The sequence below is a fragment of the Panthera pardus genome, unplaced genomic scaffold (genome assembly GCF_024362965.1).
Source record: "Panthera pardus isolate Hobbes unplaced genomic scaffold, ASM2436296v1 HiC_scaffold_13, whole genome shotgun sequence".
NCBI classification, from domain to species: Eukaryota; Metazoa; Chordata; class Mammalia; order Carnivora; family Felidae; genus Panthera; species Panthera pardus.
Genome location: NW_026526688.1, coordinates 55286281 through 55310680, shown reverse-complemented (window position 1 = coordinate 55310680; position 24400 = coordinate 55286281). Strand labels below are relative to the sequence as shown.

Sequence of the window (24400 nt, the reverse complement as noted above, 5' to 3'; positions counted from 1 at the left end):
ATTAACTTCAGCATTTGTCTGTAAGCTGAGGGAAAAATCTGCTGTGTCCTTCCGTTACAGAAAAGGGCTCCTTGACTTTTAAAGACATTGATTTACTTCTGTTTCCCATTAGATATTAAAGTTCCCTAATGGGGGAAAAAAATCAACAGTAAAAAGAGATAATACAGCTAGGCATGCTAAACTAGTCAGTGTTGGGTTCTTAAATGCTTTTTCATTTTCTGTAAATGTTTCAGAACTACATGTACTGTGCCTCTAATAGATTACATAGATGGGAATGATTATTCCATTGAACCACAGCAAGGTGGGGATGAAGATGGTTTTGCCAGAGGGGCCTGGGACTGGAGTTTACTATGGAAACGTATTCCTCTAAGCCACAAGGAAAAGGCCAAAAGAAAACATAAAACTGAACCTTATCGGTAAAGACTACTACTTTATTTTCTTACGTGGAATGTCTATCTAAGTACTTTTTTTTTTTTCCTTCCCCATGTACTTGTATAAATATGTGGGTCCATACATACCTTCCATTTCATCTTTGCTGCCATCATCAACACAATACAGAACCATTTGCACTGTGCCGATTATAGATGTCATAAATGGCAACACATATGAAATTGTACCCCAAGGGGGTGGTGACGAAGATGGGTATGCCCGAGGAGCATGGGATTGGAGTATGCTCTGGAAACGGGTGCCTCTGACCCCTCGAGAGAAGAGAATGAGAAAGACAAAAACTGAACCATATCGGTAATCACTAAATCACTTACATGTTTTTCTTTTCTCCAGTTGCTGCTAACCTATTAACCTTTTGCCAAGCTAAAAAATGTGTTACTAACACTGTAGGTGCTGTCTCAGATTCTGTAACAGTTTTTCCCCTAACATTAGTTCTGAAGCTTGAATTCACCTTTACTACTTTGTAATTGTTTTTTTCTCTAAATGCAAGCTCCACTTTTGGGGGGATGGCAGGGGGAGGTTATATGGCATTAGTTGCGAATACGAGTGAAAAAAACTTTAGCCCTCCTTTCCTATTAGACTAGACATCGAGTTTTATTCTTTTGACCATAATTTCATTCTGTAAATTTAAAATGCATAAATTACTTACAATCCTGGTTTTATGTCCACTTTGATCCCTTGGTTGTAGCGTTAACAATGAAAGAGAAATAGCAAGAGATTTCTTTGGTTTTTTTTTTCTTCTTCTTTGTGTTTTGTATGCTAACTCGTAAATACTAATTTTGTACCGGTTAAATCTGATGAATAAAAAAAAAAAATACATGACTTTGGAAAATATTACACGAAATCCTTTATCACTTCCTTCTCAGAAGAGCACTTGATTAAAAGGAAACTTTATTCTAGAATCAGCTTTTGTCCCTTCTTACGGGATAAAATAGAACAGTTCTGCTGCTTTATTCGTTTGGTCTCTAAACCGAAACATTTTACGGTCCTTCAAAGTGACTCCAAATGAAATGTTTGGTCAGATGTTAGCAGAGGCTTCTAAGTGTGTCTAATTTTGTTTTTCTGATCTTATGGTTCTGCTTTTGGTCTCTCTCTCCTTGTTATACTACTGATGATGCTAGAACTCTTTTGGGAAGGTGTTTCTAATGTCATGCAAATGCTGCTGGGATCTGGGCATGCCGTGATACAAGATACTGAGATGGCAAACATAAGGAAATTATAGAATTTTAATCTTTGACACTTTCCAAATTTCTCTTTCAAGTTCTGTTTTGAAACAATTCAGGAATTTACTGCTTACCCACTTGATTTAACGAATACTTCTGGGTGTAAAAAATAAAGGGTAATGATTATATTTACATTTCTGCTCATTCCCTGGGTTTAGCTAATAAAGACATTTTTTTTAAGTGGTTTTCATGTTAAGATGCATTTGAAAAGATATACTAAGTGGGGATATGTTTAAAGATCAAAAAAGCATAGTTATAATAATTGTAAACGACAGTTAAATAAATGTGACAAGGAAGTAACCAAGAACATGTTGGTGCTGCTTATTACCAGGTTAGGCAGCATGTCTTGAGAAGAGAAGGCATAAGAGAATGACTTTCACTTGATGTGATTTCCATGCATATTGAAAGTATTACTTGATTTATTATTTATCCACTCAACAAATATTTAATGAGTACTTACTATGTGCCAGACATTGTTTTCCGGGGATAAACTTTTAAAAAGTACATTCTCTCGTGGCACCTAAAATGTAATGAGTGAGACGGAAATTAAACAGATAACTACACAAATAACTCAGGAACAGCACCTGCAGTAAGTCACGTGAAGAAAAATCCCAGGGTACATGGAGCTTCCGGGAAGGAGAACCTCATCCAGCCGGGAGGAGCCAGAACAGCCTCCCTGGCAAAGGCCCCCCTGCAGGCTGAGGCTTGAAAGGTGAGGCGTCAGCCCTGTGGAGAAAGAGGAAGAACGTTGCAGGAGAGCGAACAGCAGAGGTGAACCCCTGAGATAGAAGAGAGTTGGTTTTGTTGGAGATGTGAGCAGAGCAGTGAAGAAGAACTCAGGACGAGGAAGCCCACTCAGGATTCGGGAGAGTCTGGCATCACCTGGGCCCAGCTTGAGTCCACTCTGCCTGCTGTATGATTAGATTGGGATGGGGGCAGCATAGAAGAAAAGACCCCGTCGGGGTGTTCCCGTAGCAGTCCAAGCAGTGGTAGCTTGGTCTAGGATGGAAGCAGCAGTGATGTTGGAAAGTAGAACACGGGCTCAAGATAGATGTTCAAGGTAGAATCGGTAGGATTTAGTGACATTAAATATCAGGTGTGGCGAGGAAGAAAGTACTCTGACGGAGAGTCTACTTAAGAGCCATGGTACATAGTAATTAATTGGGGGTGGGGAACAGGATGAAAATGATTCCCCTTATCACTTGCTCTAGTGATGAGAATGGCTCGTCCCTAGGAAGTGCCCAATTCAAGATTCCATTCAGGAAGCTCCGCAGATCACCGTTTTGCATTCCTGCCTCCTGACACAGTAAATAGCTAATGTCTAATTCCCTGGTGTCGTTTCTTTGCTACATTTGCAAACTCTGAATGAACTGTGGCTGTTCCACAATGATTTACACCCTTATTTGGCATGCCCCTGAGCTATAAAATTAAAAAATGACAGACTACTTCCATGGTCTATGGTTTCACTCATCCTAGAATGACTCATAAATCATTGTAGGAGCAGTTAGCAGGCCATGGTTGTATGGCTCGGGATTTTTAGGAGTGAAAGAAAATTCTGTCTTAACTAACTCTCAAGGCTTAATTTTTAAACCAACAAAGGAACTAAGGCACCCTCTAATGGCAAGATGATGCAACGCCCTAATTTGTAGTGAACTATCAATTGAATTTCAGACAAATTGTAAATTCATTAATGAATTATAAACCGATTGTTTTGTGAAGGCTTTGTAATTTCTTAATGTTTGGCCATCAGTTTTGTCTCTTCTGTGCATTACTTAGACTATGTTCCAAAAAGGCTTGTTGTCTATTAGTGAAGGGATTCTGGGATTTATCTTTATTAGTTATTGCACTGTTTCTTTTCTTAGGTCCCCTGCCATGGCTGGTGGATTATTTGCCATTGAAAGAGAGTTCTTCTTTGAACTGGGTCTGTATGATCCAGGTCTCCAGATTTGGGGTGGTGAAAACTTTGAGATCTCATACAAGGTAACGTTTTCTTTAAACAAATGCAGTTTTCTACGTAGTTATTACTGACTTTGGTGACTTTCAGATAAGGCTGGTTTTTCTGGGAAAAGATCTATTTAATGCATTTCTCCGAATTATAAAGAATGACTAACAAAAATGCATGCCTTTGGGGGGAAATAGGGCAAAATGCAAAATCCAGACTTGTTGCATATTTATATGGCTCATCTCAACATTGAGGCCAGCAAACTTCAAAAATGAAAATACCTCCTCCTCCCACTCCCCACCTCACCCCCCAGGCTTTCTGTGCATTAAAGTCTTTGTTTGTTATAAAAGCCCTTTGGAGAAACTGCACTGTATGGGAGCCACATTTGACCATCCACTGACACAGTTACCCTTTACCTCTATGGGACATGATGATTCAGGAAAGAAACCGATCCCAACCATGACTTTGCATCCTCAGACTGACCCTGGAGCTGCCTCCCTGCAGCACCCGCCCTGTTGCTGAGGCAGCCCTTGAACAATGATACCTTCCATGCTCCGACCCATCCCCACCCCCATTTCCCAAAAGAGAACTGTAACTGGGTTTAACTGGGTTAAATAGATATTTATTGTCTCTTGTCTTAAATGTCCAGAGACGGAAGAACAACTCAGTCGTTGCTCTCAAAGAACTTAGAGTTCATAAGAAGAGATTAGAATTGTACTCAAATTCATAATATGATGAGAAGGTAAAGAGCATTCAATTGGTATGATTAAGAAACAGCATTGTGGGGGCACCTGGGTGGCTCAGTCGGTTAAGCGTCCAACTCTTGGTTTCAGCTCAGGTCATGATCTCATGGTTTATGAGTTCAAGCCCCATGACGGGCTCTGCGCTGGCAGCATGGAGCCTGCTTGGGATTTCTCTCTCCTCCTCTCTCTGCCCCTGCCTAGCTCGCTCGCTCTCGCTCTCTCTCTCTCTCAAAATAAACATAAAAAATTTTCAAAATGAAACAGCATCTTACTGGAGGTACCATTTGAGGCAAACTAGAAAGGCGGGCATGGTATTGATAAGCAGAGATAAAAGGAGAGGTGAGAGACCTCGGAGCAAATAGAATGGGGAAAGGTACAAAAGTGGGCACATGAAGATTATACTCAGGAAACAGGAGCAGTTTAGCAGAATCAGACAGCATGGAGAAAGACATCCAAGAAGATAAAGTGGACAAGTATGTTAGGACTGTATGGAAGAGAGCCTTTAATGCTGAGCCAAGAGATTTTTACTGAACTTGATAAGCAGTGGCAACCTATTGAAGATATTAAGCAAGGGAATAACATGACCCAAAGCTGCCCTTTAGCTAGAATAATCTCTTACTATAAATAAGGATAGCATTGAGTAGAGAGAAGCTGGAGGTGAAGAAGCCAGTTTGGAGGTTATTATACTAATCACCCAGGTGGGAAATACATTAGCAGTGGAAACAGTGAATAGTATCAGGAGTCAAGAATCTGCGTGACTTTGAAAGGTTATGCTGGGGAAAGGGTGTTTAAAGCTGCAGGTACACAAGAGGCCCTTAGTGGCTGAACGTGACTGCATTCCCGACTGCATTCTTCGTTATTATAAGAGTTTGAAAAACAAGCAAATCACTTTAGGACTTATTTAGTTTATGAATTCCCCATGGACACTGTATCTAATTTAGATTTTATATTTACCTTGATAAGACAAATTTTCAACTATATTTTATCATTTGAAACAACTTGCACGTGTTTTTTTTTTTTCCCCTGATAGATATGGCAGTGTGGCGGCAAATTACTGTTTGTCCCTTGTTCGCGCGTTGGACACATCTACCGTCTTGAGGGTTGGCAAGGGAATCCTCCGCCCATTTATGTTGGGTCTTCTCCAACTCTGAAGGTGAGTCTTTGGGTAAAAGGAGAGAAGCCTAGGGAACTTTGCACCACACGTGGCACATTTATGTACCACATGCTGTGGTGGTCACTTAAATGTCAGCTCCCTGAATGGGATAAATCGTTTAAGCACTCATGCTGGTTCCCCCTTTTAATTTAAGCTGAACTTATTCATGAAACACCTTATTGTTTTGTTTTGTTTTGTTTTGTTTTGTATTTATTTGAAGTATGGTTGACATATTATATATATTTGTTTTATATAAGTTACCGGTATACACAGGCATTCAACATTTATGTACATTATACATTATGCATTATATATATTATGGAATGATCACCACAGTAAGTCTAGCTGCCATCTGTCACCATCTGTAACAGCTACCATCTGTTACAATAATATTGTAATAATACAATATTATTAACTATATTCCCTGTGCTGTACACACAGGCTTCCCCTTCCCTTATTTCACCCATCTGCCCTCCACCTCTGGTGATCATCAGTTTGTTCTCTGTATCTATGAATCTGTTTTTCTGTTTTGCTTTGTTTGTTCCTTTGTCTTTTAGAACCCACAGAGGAGTGAAATCATATGGTATTTGTCTTTCTCTGCCTTACTTATTTCACTTCATACAACACCAGCCATGTTGTCCATCTAGGTCCAGCCATGGTCTCACAAACAGCAAGATTTCATTCTTTTTTGTGGCTGAGTAATATTCCATCCTGTGTGTGGGAGAGGGGAGAGAGAGAATATATCTATATACCCCACATCTATCTTCTTTATCAATTTTATCAATGGATACTTAGGTTGTTTCCATATCTTGGTTGTTGTAATTGTAAATTGTATTGTAAATAATACTGCAGTGAACATAGGGGCACATATATCTTTTTGAATTAGTGTTTTTGTGTTTTGGGGGTAAATACTCAGAAGTAGAACTGCTAGGCTGTAGAGTAGTTCTATTTTTAATTTTTTGAGGAATCTCTGTACTGTTTTCCACAGCAACTACACCAGTTTGCATTCTCGAAAACAGCCACATGAGGGTTCCCTTTTCTTCATATCTTCACCAACACTCGATATTTCTTGTCTTCTTGACAAGAGCCATTCTGACAGGTGTGAGGTGATATCTCATTGTGGTTTTGTTTCCCTGATGATTAGTTATGTTGAATATCTTCTCATATGTCTGTTGACCACCTGTTTGTCTTCTTTGGAGAAATGTCTGTTCAGGTCATCTGACCATTTTTTAATTGGACTGTTTGTTTTTTTATATTGAATTGTGTAAGTTCTTTATATATTTTCGCTATTAACCCCTGTTTGAGTGGATCGTTCGCAAATAAATATCCTCCCATTCAGTAGGATGCTTTTTCATTTTATTGATGGTTTCCTTCACTATACAAAGCCTTTTTAGTTTGATGTAGTCCATCTGTCTATTTTTCTTTTGTCGCACCTGCCTGAGGAGACAGATCCAAAAATAATATTGTCCAAGAGCTTAGCCCTGTGTTTTCTTAGAAATGTCATGGTTTCAGGCCTTACATTTAAGTCTTTAGTCATTTTGAGTTTATTTTGTGTGTGGTGTAAGAAAGTGGCCCAGTTTCATTCTTTTGCAGGTAGCTGTCAGTATTCCCAACATTCATTGAGAAAACTGTCTTTTCCCCTTTTCCTTCTTTGTCAAAGATCAATTGACCATATAAGCATAGGCTTATTTCTGGACTCGCTATTCTGTTCCATTGGTGTCTATATCTGTTTTTGTGCTAGTACCATACTGTTTTGATTGTAACTTTGTAGTGTAGTTTGCAGTCAGGGAGCATGATACCTCCCAGTTTGTTCCTCTTTCTCAAGATTGCTTTGGTTATTTGGGGTCTTTGGTGGTTCCATGCAAATTTTAGGATTATTTGTTCTCATTCTATGAAAAATACTATTGGTATTTTGATAGAGATTGCACTTAATCTGTAAATTGCTTTGGGTAGTGTGGACATTTTAATAATAGTGATTTTTCTAATCCATGAGTGTGGTATATCTTTACGTTTATTTGTGTTGCCTTCAGTTTCATTCATCGGTGTCTTGTCTTTTTTTTTTATTTCAAGTTTTTATTTAAATTCTAGTTAGTTAATATATGGTAAAATCATCAGTGTCTTATAGTTTTTGGAGGTCTTTCACCTCCTTAAATTTATTTCTAGATTTTTTTTTGATGCAATTATAGATGAGATCGTTTCCTTAATTTCTTATGGAAATGCAACAGACTTATGTGTATTAATTTTGTATCCTGCATCTTTACTAAATTCATTTATTACTTCTAATGCTTTTTGATAGAGTTTTTATGGTTTTCTATGTAATGTGTCATGCCATCTGCAAATAATGAGTGTTACTTCTTTTCCAATTTGGATGCTTTTTTGTCTCTTTCTTGTCTGATTGCCATGGCTAAGACTTCCAATACTAAATTGATTAAAAATGGCAAGTGTGGGCATCCTTGTCTCAGATCTTAGAGGGAAAGTTTTTGGCTTTTCACCATTGAGTATGATGTTAACTTATGGGCTTGTCATATAGGGTCTCCATTATGTTGAAATATGTTCCCTCTATACATACCCACTTGAGAATTTTTATCATAAATGTTGAATTTTATCAAATGCTTTTTCTGCATTCATTAAAGTGATTATATGATTTTTATCCTTCTTTTTGTTAACGTGGTGTATCACATTGATTGATTTGTGGATGTTGAACCATGCTTGCGTCCCCAGAATAAATCCCACTTAATCATCATGGATGATCGTTCCAATGTATTGTTGAATTCAGCTTGCTGATATTTTGTTGAGGCTCTTTGTATCTATGTTTGTCAGGGATCTTATTATTTTTTAAGATTATTCATTGTATCCCACTCAGATTAAGATTTCTATATTGAATGCTCTCCACAAAGACATCTCAAATAAATTCAAAAAGGACTACCACGCTGTAGGAAAGTAGTTGAAACGAAAATATCAGCTTCTATTATTCACACTTGAGTAAAATATTATTTTTGTTTAAAAAAATTAAAGTAATCATGTTAGAAGTTTGTATAGTAAACAAAATCAAATTTTTGAACAGTGCTTGCAAAAGATTAATATCTTTTGTCCCTCAAACCAGGGGCAAACCAGAAAAGCTTCACACAGAGGCTAAGAAGATGAAGTCCTTTATTCTCGACCAAACAACTTTGAAGATTTTTTAATTGTGCTGTTTCCATAAATTCTAAGAGCATAGGACTCTGATTCCATTCATTTTCTGGAGCCCCTAACCAAGTCAAAAGGAAGTCAGAAGGAAGTTTATTATTGGCTACAGATGCAACTTGGGATAGTTCCTTAAAGGGAAATAGATAATCGAAGCAGAGATGACAAGGCTTAAAGAATGAACAAAGCTTTCTAACCAGCCAAATTATCATAGAAATGGCCAAAGGGAGCCCCAGCCAGAATAGGAGATGAGATTAAAATGTCCATGCTAAAGCAAAGGGCACCATATTAACACCAGGCCTGACTGGCATTACAGGAAAGAACTTGCCCTTGGATTTGGACCCATAATCACAAAGAATGAAAGATCACATTGATTCATGAAGGCCTGTGCTACAAGGAAGAGAGATGTGAGGGAAATATTTATCCACTCTAAAAATGAACTGTACATATCATAAAAACTATCTGATAAATGTAACATTCAGTCTACACTTAGTGAGTGCTAGAGTGTGCCAGGTGCTTTTTTTCCCTCCAGCTTTAACATCATCCACTTCAACCACAGTGTGCTAATAATGGTTTATGTCGACTTATTCAGCTCGTGTGTCTTCTCTGAGCCTCAGACTTTAATGGTCAGTTGCCTCTCAGAATTATGTTCTCAGATGACCCTCAGACATTTCAAACTCAATGGAGTCAAAGCTGAACTTTTTAACTTTTTCTCAAAAGCATTTCCCTTTCCTATATTCTCTGTTTGCCCACAAATGAAACTTACAGGGCATGTTGGGGTAGTCCTCCCTTCCCTCCCACTGAACCAAGCCCTGAAGAGTCTACCTCATACATTATCTCCGAAATCCATTCCTTCCTATACTTAGTGCAGGTCCTCAGATCTCTCCCATATAGATAATTGAATTGCCTCCTGTTTGGCTCTCCACCATCAGGCTCAATCCCCTTTAATCTGTCTTCCACTCACCACCAGTGTGGTTCCCCTGATCATTAAATCTCATACCTGTACCTGCTTAAAACCTTTTGATGACTGTCAGCCAAAAGATAAAATTCAAAGAATTTTAGAAAAGAATAATAATCATAGCTAACACTTTTTGACAACTTATTATGTACCAGTCACGAATCTAAATGCTTTGCTAGATGAACTCCTTAATTTTTGCAAAACACAAGGTAAGTTGTGGTAAACTACTTTTAGGACTACAAATGCACCATGATTTGCCATACTTCATTTGGGTTCCTCTTTGCCCGGACTACCGTTCACACAGAATTAACCACTCCTTCAAGACACAGCTGTCCAGTGCCCTTCCATGGTGGCCCTCTGGATTTCTCCATCCCAAACAAATAAATGCTCCTTCTTTGTGTTGCTATAACCTTATGTATGCACGTTTCATTCTTCGTGTTCATTAGTATTTAGCTTCGTGTTCATTAGACACGGGCTGTGTCTAATTCTGGATGAATTTGCAAAAATTAAAAATACTTAGCAATGGGGGCACCTGGGTGGCTTGCGCGATTAAGCATCCGACTCTTGGTTTTGGCTCAGGTATGATCCCACGGTATCATGAGTTCGAGCCCTGTGTTGGGCTCTGCGCTGACAATGCAGAGCCTGCTTACGATTCTCTCTCCGCAACCCCCCCACCTTTGCCCCTCCCCCACTCGCGCTATTTCTCTCTCAAAAATGAATAAATAAAAAAAAATTTTTTTAAACATATTCAGCAATATTACACATTTAAAACTTTTTTGAACCCATGGGCTTTTGCAACAGCATGCCTGTGGGAGCATGTTCGCCTTTTGGTAGTTATAGCCTAGGAGAATTTTAGTCTGAACGCAAGGTATTTTCTACTCCTGATGTAACACAGGGGTCAGCAACTATGGCCTTTAGGCCAAATCCAGCCCTTTTCAGTAAATAAAGTGATTGCTATTGGAGCACCACCGCATCCTTTTGTGTGCGTATGGTCTCCAGCTACTTCCTCAGTACAACAGGGCTGAGTAGTTGCTACAGAAACTGTATGGCCTGCAATGCCAAAGGTACTTACTCTCTGGCCTTTTACAAAGAAAATATGCTGATGAATAACGTACAAGACCAAGGGACTAGATTGAGAATGTACTCAATCTGTTACAACGTTCATGCCTACAGGCATTTGTTCAGTTAAGCCTTAGCAGATAGATCTTTGTCAGTTATCACAATATTAACTTATTTTATTGTTCTTTAGTTGCTTTCCCTTAAAGTGCATCAACTGGTGAAAGTATCCTATAAATTCTGGGTTATAGCAAAATGGTTCTAGTACAGTCATAATGTGACCAAAAAAGCCACTTGCAAACAAAATGTGTTTTATTCAACAGAGCTCTTGTTTTTCACGCTGGTTCCTGAAATGAGCCTTTTCCCTACACATGCTGGTAGTGTGGTTCTAAATGAAAGAGATTGTTCTGAGCAAAGGAGCACCCATTTTCCGCCAGCCTCCCCTAAACCCTCTCTGGGCTTCACCTTCTTCCTCTAAAAGCAGGATAGAATATATGATCTTAGAATATGCGATCTTACAGCTCAGTGACGTCAGATTCTGTGTCCATCACTTCTTAGTTGAACATGCATCACATTCTGCCCTTAGCAATTGACATATTAGAGTCGTTAACTCACTTGCGTTTGTTTTATTAAATATCAGGTCCTATTGAAATGAGTTTATTATACGTTGGTCATATTTAATGTGTCTAAGATGGGCTGCTGACAGCATTGCAGATCTTTTCCTTTCTCATCATCTTTTCTTTTTCACAGAATTATGTTCGAGTTGTAGAGGTGTGGTGGGATGAATATAAAGACTACTTCTATGCCAGTCGTCCTGAATCAAAGGCATTAGCATATGGGGATATATCTGAGCTGAAAAAATTTCGAGAGGATCACAACTGCAAAAGTTTCAAATGGTTCATGGAAGAAATAGCTTATGACATAACTTCACACTACCCTTTGCCACCCAAAAATGTTGAATGGGGAGAAGTAAGTACCAGCTGGTATTCAGATCTCAAAAACTATGTATGTTTGGAGACTTGAGTTTGGGAGAAGGCAGAGAAAGATGGAAATGTGTGAGTGAAAGAGAAAAATTCTTGGGGAAAAGTTTCTCTAAAAACTGTCCTCCCCCACCTTTCTACCAGACTGTTAACACCTCCCCTGACCACCTGACCACTGTGTCCCCTGCTCTCAGCTTTTGGACTCCTGGCTCTCCATCCTGGAGCACTGTCCACTCCCTGCAGCCTCTGCCACTTCCCTGCCCCTCACTCTGACTCCTTTTCCTGACCAATTCCAACTTACCCTATTGCTCGCAATTTAGAGAGCACCAGTTCTGAAAAGCCTCTCTTATCCTTCCCCACTCTGTCAGAAAAACTGAGTTCTGGATCTTTCCATGGGTTCTCATAACATTCAAAATTGCCTATCTCTCAGCCAGTCTCTCGACCCAGGACCTGGTTCACCATTGTGTCCCAATGGACTAACACAGAGACCTCCCCATACACAACAGACACTCAAACAATGCTTGTCAAATGAGTGAATGGATTGATGGTAACTGAAAATAAGTAAGGTCAGGCATTGGTTGCTGTTGTCATTTTTTTGTTTCTTCAGACTTGCATTTGTAATCTCATTTCTCATGTCCCCCCACCCATGAGCCTAATGCTGCTGCCTCATGGGTATATTAAACATGCCATGAACTTTCAAACTTATGTATCATTGTGTAATTAAGTATTCAACAAATAGTGGTCAAGGGCCTACTATGTACCAGTCACTCTTGTAGACATAAGACAAACAGGTCCCTTTCATCAGGTCTTTCCCCTTGGGGGGAAAAAGACAACAAAAGGGAAACAAAGAAGATAATGGCAGATGGTGGTAAGGCCCTCAAAGGAAATAAACAGGTGACGGTCAAGAGAATTTAGGGACAGATTAAGGAAGCCACCTTTGAAGAGGTGACATTTAATCTGAAATCTGAGTGATCAACCAGAGAGCCAGGAGGGAGTGTTCCAAGTAAAGAAAATGGTGAGGTTGAAGGCTCTGAGTCAGGAAATGCTTTGCCTTTATGATAATCAGAAAAGAGATTAATGAGGAGGGAGGCCTTTATCCTATAGGTATGGGAAGCCGTGGGAGGGTTTTAAGCAGGTAACATAAGTTGATTGATGCCTTGCTTTTTAATCACCCTGTTGTGAGGATTTAGAGTAGAAACAAGGATGCCAATTAGGAAACTAGTAGAGTAGTTCTGGTAAGAAAGGACGATGGTGGCTGAGACGAGGATGTCAAAAATGGAACAGAGACAAGCCGACAAATGCAAGGTACATAATTCATCTGGAGGCAGATCGCTGACAGACGGGTATGTGAAGGATAAGGGCCAAGATGACTAGTTGTGTTTTTTTATTTGAGTAGCTGATTCGGTGGCAGCTGAGATTGGGATGCTGATGGAGGGGATGAGGGGGAAGCGTGGGGGAATAGCAAGTTCTTTATTGGCTTTCTGATTGTGGGAAGTGCCTACTGGACATCCAGGTGCGGCTGTCAAGTAGATAACAGACTATGTGATATTGAAGCCCAGAAAAGAGGCAATGTACATTTGGAGCCATCAGCGGGTAGATTGTCTCATGAAACTGAATGAACTCACCTAGGGAGAAAACAGAGATGGATAAAAGAAGATGGGATCCATCCCTAAGGAACCCTGACATTTAGAGTTTGGGAATAAAAGAAACCGACACTTACGCTGTGCACATCTTGATTTAATACGTACCTCCCCATACTCTTTATTTCATCTCTATGTTCTATCATAGCATATTATAGCAAACTGTGTTACCTTCTCAATGAGAATCTGCCTGCCGTCCCCAAACAGCCTTAGCCACCACCTTTAACTTGTTCTTTTCTTTTCCCCCATGGCACTTACTGCTTCCAAACGTGTTTATGTTTTTTGCTTATAGTTTCTTTCCCTACCTAGAATGTAAGTTCGCTGGGGCGAGGACCTTTTATCTATTTTGCTCACTGGTGTATCAGAGCCTGCCACATGCCTGACACAGTAGTCACTTAATATTTGATGAATAAAGACATGAGTGAATGGATAGATGAAATTTTCTGTTCTCCCTTTAGAAGTTCACCCCCAAATATAGCTTCACCCTAAACCCTATCCCCATCCTGGCCCCTGTACCTTACACCTCACTTCTCAGCATTCCTTCCATTTTGCAAGGTAAACCCCTACCCGTTTAGACCGCATGTCCCCTTGAGGCAGTCTTTAGAGTTCCTCCAGGCAGGGCAAGAGCCTCCTTTTTTCACATGCCCAACCCTCCATCCTGATTGACACTTAGCCTTCAGTCTCTCACGGACATGAGGGTCCTGGACCATGACTTGATTCTCCTTGTATCTGCTAAAGCACTCATCATCATAGGTGCTCAGTCAATATTTGCTGAAAGAATAAACATTTTTTTTAACATTTTATCCAAATACTATAGTAATTTATAATTGAGATACGAATATATAGTGTTTCCAAGAAAGGAAAAAAGGTGATTTTTACACAAAATGTGCGTCCCAAAGATGATCCCCTGCGTTTGCTTCTCACCTACATTATTCACTGTCAGGGAAAAGTCTTACTGCCTGGCCCATTCGCCATAATCTTTGCTCCCTAGGCCCCTTGGAGACAGCTGCCAAAATTGTCACAGAGCCATTTGGAAGAGTTCCCTTACATATTCAATTCTGGGCCAGTGTCTCTTACCACTGAGGTAATAGGTAACTGTACTCTATTTGCTTCTCATCCACACGAATCAGCATGAATCTGGAATTGTATTTAATGATATCTTTTTAATTTTCTTTCCTCTGTGGTATTTTATCAAAATCTATAGACCAGTGCCCACAGTTGGGATGAGCCCATTCCAGTGTTGACTTCAAGATCATAAACGATTTCAGAGATGACTGGTATGCTGTAAACTACTCCAAGACTGATAGTACCGTCAAAACCTGGCATTACACACACCCAGATTTCTACCGTGAACAGCAGTATTTAGCATGAAACCCTCTTTCTCTGAAGCTAGAGTGCATTACAGCTAACCTGTTGCCTGCTCTTTGGCTCTTTGTTCATTTTTGTAGATCAGAGGCCTTGAAACTGTTTACTGCATTGATAGCATGGGGAAAACAAATGGAGGCTTTGTTGAACTAGGACCCTGCCACCGGATGGGAGGGAATCAGGTAAATAACCATATTTCTATGTTTTTATAGGTCTGCTGCATTGGAGCAGAATGTCTTACTGATCACGGGGCTTAGTTTGCTTTTTAATTTGATAATTTTGTTTGGGTAAAGTAAACCATTGTATAAAAAAAATTGACAGTGCTAAAACATTTATTTAGATGAGGAGGATGACAGCATTATTGGTTTTCACAGAACCAATCTGAACCTAGAATTTATGTCTGATATAAGAGATTAGAATATATTCCTGTGTGAGTATAGAATCATGTAAGCCAACTCTCTGAACAATTTTATTTGCAAATATTTTTCAGTATTCCACATTTCCCCCTTATAAGCTAGGATGTTACTGCCAGTAAGTATATTTCACTAATATATTTTATTTCCTTATATGGGTATTGTTCTTGTCTCTGACTTAGACTGTGAAATGTCATCAGCTCTGTTTCTACTTTTTCATCTGCTTACATTGTTGGTACATAATAAATATGTGTTAGTGACCCATTCTATATCCAAGAGGCTAAAGAACATAATCCTTTAGGTGTTAATAGGAGTCTTCGTTAATATCAAAATGAATATAGTTCTTCTCTCTGGACTTAAAATTCTGAACATACAGAAAAATTATAGAAAAGTAAGATAGTCACTGAATTTAATTTTGAGTTAAGTTTCTTTCTTTCTTTCTTTCTTTCTTTCTTTCTTTCTTTCTTTCTTTCTTTCATTCTTTTCTTTTTTTCTTTTAAATAATGTATATCTGGGGCACCTGGCTGGCTCAGTCAGTGCAGCATGAGAGGCTTGGTCTCGGGGTTGTGAGTTTGAGCCCCACGTTGGTTGTAGAGATTACTTAACAGTGAAATCTTTAAAATAAAATAATGTATGTTAGAAGAGAAAGTGCCTCTGTTACTTTATTTCTTTTTTTTTTTTTAATAGCTTTTTCGAATCAACGAAGCTAACCAACTTATGCAATATGACCAGTGTTTGACAAAGGGGCCTGATGGATCAAAAATTATGATTACACACTGTAATCTAAATGAATTTAAGGAATGGCAGTACTTCAAGGTATTGTGCATTTCAACTCCTGAAATGATATTATTTGTGATTTCATTTTAATAACATCTACCATACAAAATTTAGATGTATAAACCTTAAAACCTGCATTCAGGTTGACTTGCATTTCCCTCTAGTTAGTCATTTGTTTTCCTGAGCATTGAGTGACTCCTTGTTCCATAATGAAGCATCACTTTCATTCTCTGGTATAACGTCCTGTAATGAGGTCACAGAATGTCTATGAAGACCCAGTGCTAATTTCAGTAACACGGGAAAAATCTGTTCTGTGAGGCAGTAATCACCATTGTTCTAATATCGAAATCTTATTTGTTAAATCTAAAGGAGTCATTCATTAAAGTAAAATTATTTAAAAATTACATATGTAATTGAAATTATATGTATATAAAATCTTTTAAAATATTGCATTTATATTTCATGTTGTCCAGCAGGTGGAGATAGAGACAAACAAATAACACTTGGAAATCTGGGCCTTCGTGACCTCTCTTTATTAGCGTTATTTGCTAAACACAACTGGATAAATATTGCCTATTGCTTGCTTAAAGGTCATGTTTAGTTATTCACTTGACACTGCAGGAGCAGTTTTGCTCTTTCACCTGTGAATATTCAAAGCTCTTTGCCAAGTTGAAGATTCCAACCTATTAATGGATTGATGTATAATTTTCAGAGTCTAGACTTGACTAAATTTATTGAGAAACACAAAGTTGGGAAAGCTGCCCCAAACCAAAAGAATCTGGCAACTCTCAACTTCATTTGCTCAGTTAGTAGTTGTTATCGTACCATGTCTGTTAGGCAAGCCCTTATTTGCTATGTAGTGATGGTATTATGACCCAGCTTAATATTCCCAGTTATCATCATTCCCAGATAATTACCATGAAGTGGTAAGTATATGTCAGTTGCTGATTTTTTTCTTATAACAAGTTAGGAAGGAGAACATGAACATAAATCCTGAAGAACAGAGCATTTGTTTCCACAAAGATGAATAATAGCAATAAATGATAGGGTATTAGTAAAATGGTATTAGTAAAATAGTAAAAGAAGGCTCTAGCAGACCAGAAACTACCATCCAAAAGTAGTTTAATGGATAAAAAATGGAATGTATATATTTTAGGTTAACAAAGAAGAGATTAATAGGAGGAATTATCTCTGACAAGTTTCATATAGGAAGTATTATTGTTCCAGGTCTTGAGAGATAAAAAGGCTTTTCATGGAGGATAAATAAGAAGACTGGGTGAACAAAGGCATGGAGTAAAACTGTAGAAAACTCTAGGGATCATGTTTAGTTTGGTATCCCTGAATTGGAGTCCACATGAAAGAACATTCAACTTCACTTTGTAAGTTTTGGAAAGTGAATGACATTATTTGAGGAACACAGTGATAGGAAACAGTGGATACTTTTAGGAAAATAATTCTAGAAACATTGTGCAAAGTATGGACTGATAAGCAGATCAGCTCAGTCAGCAGTTCTCAAGCTTTCCGATCTCTAGATTCCCTCTACACTCTTGAAAATTATTGAGACCCCCACACACACACGCAGATTTTATTTATCTAGGTTATAACTAACAATATTTTCTGGTTGGAAATTAAACCTGACAAATTTTGTAAGTATGTATTTTTGTTGTATTTGTATGTATGTTTTCATTCATGTAAAAGTAATAATAACCCTACTACATATTCATATAAACAATTTGAATGACAAATTACAGTTTTTCAACAAAGTGAGAAGAATGGCATTTCTTTATAGTTTTTCAAATCCCTTTAAATGTCTGGCTTAATAGAAGACAGCTGATATTGTTTCTACCTTCAATTTGATGTGATATATCGTTTTAGTTGAAGTATATATGAGGAAAATCAGACTCAAACATGCAGCTGGAGAAGAGAGGGTTCATTTAGTAGGCTTTTCAGGTCATTGTAGCTGTTCTTTGATGCCACCCCACAACTAGATAAGTGGTAGTTTCTTAAAGATCATTTGCAGCATAGACTCTGAAACCATATCAGTGAACATTTTGCCCTATATTACATTAAAATCTATTTTACCCATGTCTGCTTTTGTAATATCACGCATGCACTGCTTGTTTGGAAAATATTGATTCACCAAGTTATGTAGGTCTTCCATATGTTGACACATTTCATCATACAGTATCAAAAAAAAATCACAGATATAACCACTGATTTCATGGTAAAGCTGTCAAGTTCATGGTGGTGGGTACACGTTTTCCACAACTCTAATTTTTGCTTAAACCTCAAATTCTATCAGTGGCAACAAATACTGTCAGATGTTTTGTTTTTTAAGTGACAGGCTTACTTCATTGTCCAGAAAATGTCTACCCAGTCCCAAGTTTGAATAATCACAGTTTGTCTAGAGTTTTCCTTTCAGGTCAAAATGACATTACATGAAAAAAGCAGCTAGTTGGATACTCAGGTCAAACAAGTGCCCACGTGTTTTCCTTTTCCTTCAGGATAACCATTGCACTTCACTATACGGAAGTGCTTTATGCCTATTTTCCATTTCAGCTCAGAATATTTTTAAAAGTATACTCAAGGGGGGCGCCTGGGTGGCGCAGTCGGTTAAGCGTCCGACTTCAGCCGGGTCACGATCTCGCGGTCCGTGAGTTCGAACCCCGCGTCGGGCTCTGGGCTGATGGCTCGGAGCCTGGAGCCGGTTTCCGATTCTGTGTCTCCCTCTCTCTGCCCCTCCCCCGTTCATGCTCTGTCTGTCTCTCTCTGTCCCAAAAATAAATAAAAAACGTTGAAAAAAAAAATTTAAAAAAAGTATACTCAAGGGTCAATATTTAATAAAACTTAGTCGTTTTACTGTTTCATCATTAGACATCCTGAAGTAAAACTAGCATTTTCTTTTTTAGCTTTGGATGTATGGCCATGAATAAGGAGACTACTAGAACACTTATGTCACTGCTTGATTTATGCTAAGGCCCCAGCACTTATACCTGCCATTGCTTTTGCACCATCAGTATAAATGTTAGTGCAGTGAAAAGGCAAATAGGGTCTTTGTGTTATTATGAAAATAGTTTTGACCTTACGGGCCCAGTCTTAGTCTGAGGACTACAGTATGCAAAGCCCTGAGTTATATTGAAGAAATGCACAATAGATGATGAGGGCTAAACTAAAGCATATGCAGTGGGTGTGGGAAAGGAGATAGATCAGAGACTTTGCAACTATCAGTCCTCAATTGCTGCTACAAACAGAATGAATGAAGGGAAGTGTAGCATGAAAGGCCTCTGTCCTGAGGACACGAAGGAGAGTTTTGTCGTTAGCCAGGATGGGAACTGAAGAAGTTTGTATACCATTGAATTTATGGTACCAGCAGTACATTATGACTTAACAATAAAAGGACTTAGAAGAGTGACAATCAGGGAAACTCCAAAGTCTGAGGTATGTTTAGCTTAAGCCTGTCCAATTTTCTAGAACCATCTCCTTGTGAAAGCCAGGTAATGACTCTTCTAATGTCAGTGATATCAAAAAAAGTGCACATTTAAAACTCCTTTCTCCTTTGTTTTCCAGAACCTGCACAGATTTACTCACATTCCTTCAGGAAAGTGCTTAGATCGCTCAGACATCCTACATCAAGTGTTCATCTCCAATTGTGACTCCAGTAAAATGACTCAAAAGTGGGAAATGAATAACATCCATAGTGTTTAGAAAGAATAAAAGAAACCAATAACCTACCTACTGACACATAAATTTATACAGGACTGAAAACCGCCTGAAACCTGCTGCAACTATTATTAACTCTGTACAGCTCCAAACCCAGAACCTCCTGATCAGTTTGAAGGATGTTGATAAACTGTGATTTTACAATAACATTATCATCTGCAGTTACTGTTTACAAAACTGCTTTTACCTTAAACTTTGTAGATGTTTACATCTTTTTTTGTTTTGTTTTAAGATGATGTTGGTAATTTGTGCATTTAGCTCTGTTTTAATTAGAACAGAGTTAAAAGCATTGTTGTCTTCTTTGGGATTACACTCAGGGGTCTGAAAGGCAGTTTGATTTTTTTTTTTTCTTTAACACACTTGAAAAAAGGTTGGAGTAACCAGACTTTCATATATAACTTGGTGATTATCAACCTGTTGTGTCTTTATTTAATTTTACATCTTTATGAAGCACTGCCACAGGTTCTTAGCCAAGGTGGCCTTCCTTCACAGTCATGCTGCTTTTTTGAAAGGTGAATTTCAACACATTTAGTGCCTCTTTCATTTCTCAGTATATATTTCAAGAGCTTTTGATGAAATTTTTAGGATGGTATTGATGGAATTGTCATCTGTATGAGGAATACTTTTATTACTCAGAAATGAATTTACATGCTACCATTTGCTCTGAAATTGAATGTTGTGCGGCTTGAGAAAGAAAAGACAGTATGGAACATCCCAAGGCTATTTCATAGGGTTGAAGATTGTATGGCATTAACTTCCTTACATGCTGGCATTCCCAATGCTCTCTGTTGATACTGACTCCCAAGATCAGTCAAGAGGGTCTACCAACTAGAGAAAAATTGTCCACTGACATCTGGGATTTACTTTTCCCCAGTACCTGTCACTATAGAAAACTATAAGTAATTCTCAGTTTCGAAATCTTGAAATATGGGGGTAACAAAAATAACAAAACACCACTGTAAACACATCAGAGTTTCATTCTGACCAACGTAAGAATTTCCAAGCCCTTTTTAGATTAAGCCTTACAAAAACTCCTGTGCATTATTAACCTAAGCTGTGCAACCTATGAAGCCAAGAGTGAATGGATGTTTCATGTATATCTTCATCCAAATGAAATTCCCTACACATTTTTTAAATTAAAATCTATTTAAAAATACAGTTCATTAACAAATATGAACTTCTGTTAGGTTAGGTTTTGGTTCTCTAGTGTTTCTTAATTTTTTTTAGGAGGCATATTCCTATTAGTATTTCTCCAGTGAAAAAGAAGACTTGTTTGGATTTAAACATTTATTAAGATAAGACTTACTATAGGAAAACCAAACAGTGCAAGTGGTCAATTCAGTTTTAATTTCTAAATAGTCTTTTGTTACCCAAAAGATTAAAATGCTACATTGAGCTAAAAAAAAAAAAAAGAAAGAAAGAAAGAAAGAAAGAAAAGGAAAGAAAGAAAGAAAAAGAAAAAGGATGAAATGGGGAATGGCAAGTAAATTAAGCATTTTTGATCCTGTAATCATGATATCATTACAATGAAAGGAATTTCACAAACTACTGCCAGAGGGAACTATTTTTAATTACAGCTTAAAAAAGGAAAGAAGAAAAGCCTACAGATTTCTTTCTTCCAAGCTTAGCTCTTAAATTTAGAGAGTCAGATTTAAACATCCTGAATGGAATTTTATTTATAATTTTGAATTGTCAATTTGTATTTTGCTACTGATCTGTGATCAACCATTTTAACTTTCATTCATCTCTAGGGATGTTTAAAAAGGAATACATTTATATATGCTTATATAATTGCAAAAGAAATCAACTATAAAAAGGAAACTAAGACAATTGGTACTTCAATTACTTGTATCTCTGCAAATAGGCTCCATTTTCCTTGTTGAATAGATTATAACCTTGCTAACTATGCATAGGCCTAAGAAAGGTGGCACATAAACTGTGCATGTAAATTTTAAATGGGTACTTTGTGCAATTCGTTAATACTCTATGAAAATGATTCTATATATTGAAATCAGAAACTGTACCAAACATGAAAAACATCAGAAGCTGCTGCCATAGGACTATTTTCTACTGTAGGCTGCTTTGGAAATAATTCCCATATCCTTGCTTTGTAAGTTGATAATATCACTATGCATTTCTACACATTTTATAAATTTGATTTATGCAGATTTTGATACACTGTATGTTTCTGTAGAAATTGTATAAATATTCAAATTTTATTAGGGATAAATTTGAGAAGTTTATGTATATCTTAATTCTGGGTTGCTTGTTTTTTAGGTGAGAAAAAAATAAAATACTGTATTTTAATCCATGGTTTTTTTCAGTATTTGTAATCATTTCTAAATCCAAACACTGCATGTTTGAAATAATTATTTTATTGTTTACCAGATACACTAACATAATAGCTAAAATATATACCATAGTAATATGTTGACTATGTGCTTGAATGTTGGTTATAATTCTGCTTAGAATGTGCTTAGCATACACGGAGCTTACCTATCTGTAGGAAAGAAACAAAGGTTTATTTTCGCCTCTGGTTGCCTATGTATAGCAGTTTTTTTGTTTTTTTTTAAAGTCACTTACCCAGGGTGCCTGGGTGGTTCAGTCAGTTAAGCGTCCAACTTTGGCTCAGGTCATGATCTCGCGATTTGTGGGTTCAAGCCCCACATCGGGCTCTGTGCTGACAGCTCAGAGCCTGGAGCCTGCTTCGGATTCTGTGTCCCCCTTTCTCTCTGCCCCTCTCCCACTTGTGCTGTTGCTCTCGCTCTCAAAAATAAATAAAAAATATTTTAAAAATTAAAACAAAAATCACTTATCCAATTATAAAAAACCCCAGCAACATCTATCTTTCTTGGCAGTGTTTTCTGTTATCTGATTGCCTATTGAAAGTAAAAATTTCTTTAAGTCAAAACTCTTTGCAACGTGACAGATAAGTGAGTATAGAGAGAAGTGAAGCCTACCAAAAAATAGGCCATAGGACCTTTTGGCACAACAGGCGACATCTCAAAAGAGGATGTGGCTGCTCACATTCCAATAAGTCGTAGAGTTCATTTGGGAAACTTTCTCTCAATTGACTTGGCTATTGTCCCGTCCTCTAATTCTCAGCTGCTATACCATAGAAATTTTAAAAAGTCACATTGGACCAGACTGGAGTTAATGGGAGTTCATTTATTTTTTCAGAAACAGTCTCATGGGGATCTTGGAATATATTTCATTTCTGGACAGAATGTAATTGAAAAAAAAATCCACTTATAATTCAATGGAAAACATGACAGATATTTGACCTGCGCCAGATACCTAGTAGCCCAGTCATTTGGGTATGTGAAAATTAATCCATGTGAAAGCAGATTTAAAAAGTACCGAGCACTATGAAAATGCATATCGTTCATCAGAATTGGTTGCAGGAAAATGGACAGAAGTCAGAGAATGATTTTTGTGGACCGCTATTCCTGGAATTGAGGTTAAAGGAAGGACTGAGTCTAAGCTAAATCCAATAATTGCCTTGCAATTCTCATTTTTAAGATTTTGAAATGCCCATATTTGACCTCACATCTGAGCCGAGGTGGTATGGGAGGTTCCTTATTTTCATAATAGAACGATATTACAACCTGCTCATCTGAATGAATATAGTATGATAACCAGTCTGTTTTGAATCTCTGTCCAACTACAAATTACTCATATGACCTTGGAAAATTATCTATGCCTCAATTTCCCCATTTGCAAATGGGGGAAAATAACAGTGCCTATTTCAAGGAATTTTATTAGGATTGTATGAACATACATAAAGTGGTTTGGACAGTTCCTGGCATACAGTCAAGGTAATATAAACATTAGCTATTATCTGGCTTCAAAGTCTTAAAATTTGTTTTTAATCAGAAGACAGCTACACTGAAAACCCTACATAAAGGCTATTTGTGTGTACCTGTGTTTCATATAGGAGCTAACATTTACACTTTACAAATGAAGAAATGAAGCTCACTAGTTAAGCTGCTTCTTAAGTTGGGGGTAAATGGTTTCTCAATACCGGAAAAAATGATCTTGACCTCACCTCCATGCGTAAAATGTAATTTTCAGTGGTCTAATTTAACCCTCAGATAGAACTAAGTGTGTCTTGAAGCATGTTTAGGATAATGTAGTCTTTAATTATCTTTAAATGAAATTTCTCAGGACACCTAGATGGCTCAGTTGGTTGAGTGTCCAACTTCAGATCAGGTCATGATCTCACGGTTCGTGGGTTCAAGCCATGCATTGGGCTCTTGCTGACAGCTCAGATCCTGGACCCTGCTTTGGATTCTGTGTCACCCTCTCTCTGCCCCTCCCCCACTTGCACTCTGTCTCTCTTATAAATAAACATTAAAAAATTTTTTTTCAATGAATGAAATTTCTCTTGGACTTTTCACATGGCCAAATAAACTCCCAACTGTGTTAATGCTTAAACATAGAAAAAAAACAAAACTAAAATTTTGAGTAGAAAATACAGCTGAAAAGACTTCCATTTCTGGCCATGACATGTTTTGAGGAATTGGTTAATAGGCAAAGTAGACTATGATACTCAAGGGAAAGGAAACATGCAAGGTGAATACTAGGTTTACCATGTCTGTCTGCCTTGGAGAACTTTTGTGATCAAGGTACAGGAAAGTGGAGCGCAAACAGTGGTGGTATTGCTGAGCTGAAGAGGCAAATAATAGAGTTGGGCTGCTGGGACAGCTGGAATTTACAGGGCAGGTTACTGGAGGGGAGGGAGTGCACTTGAATACCAGGAGACTGGTACAGGAATTTTTAAAGCACTGCCATTTACAA

The 24400-nt window shown here is 37.9% G+C and overlaps 1 protein-coding gene across 2 annotated transcripts in view; it reads left to right on the top strand.

Moving 5' to 3' along the window:
• The window catches only part of GALNT7 (polypeptide N-acetylgalactosaminyltransferase 7), a 146703-nt gene extending 124792 nt beyond the window's left edge, over nt 1-21911 (top strand). Inside the window, exons 6-12 of one of the 2 annotated variants that reach the window (XM_019440996.2) lie at nt 559-741; nt 3533-3650; nt 5386-5508; nt 11456-11674; nt 14774-14872; nt 15791-15919; nt 19448-21911. In XM_019440996.2, coding sequence (XP_019296541.1) covers nt 559-741; nt 3533-3650; nt 5386-5508; nt 11456-11674; nt 14774-14872; nt 15791-15919; nt 19448-19585 — 1009 coding nt within the window. In that variant the 3' untranslated portion in view covers nt 19586-21911. Of the gene's footprint in view, nt 1-233; nt 417-558; nt 742-3532; nt 3651-5385; nt 5509-11455; nt 11675-14773; nt 14873-15790; nt 15920-19447 lie in introns of both variants that reach the window. The other variant, XM_019440997.2, reaches the window with a different exon arrangement.
• Nucleotides 21912-24400: the final 2489 nt, after the last annotated feature.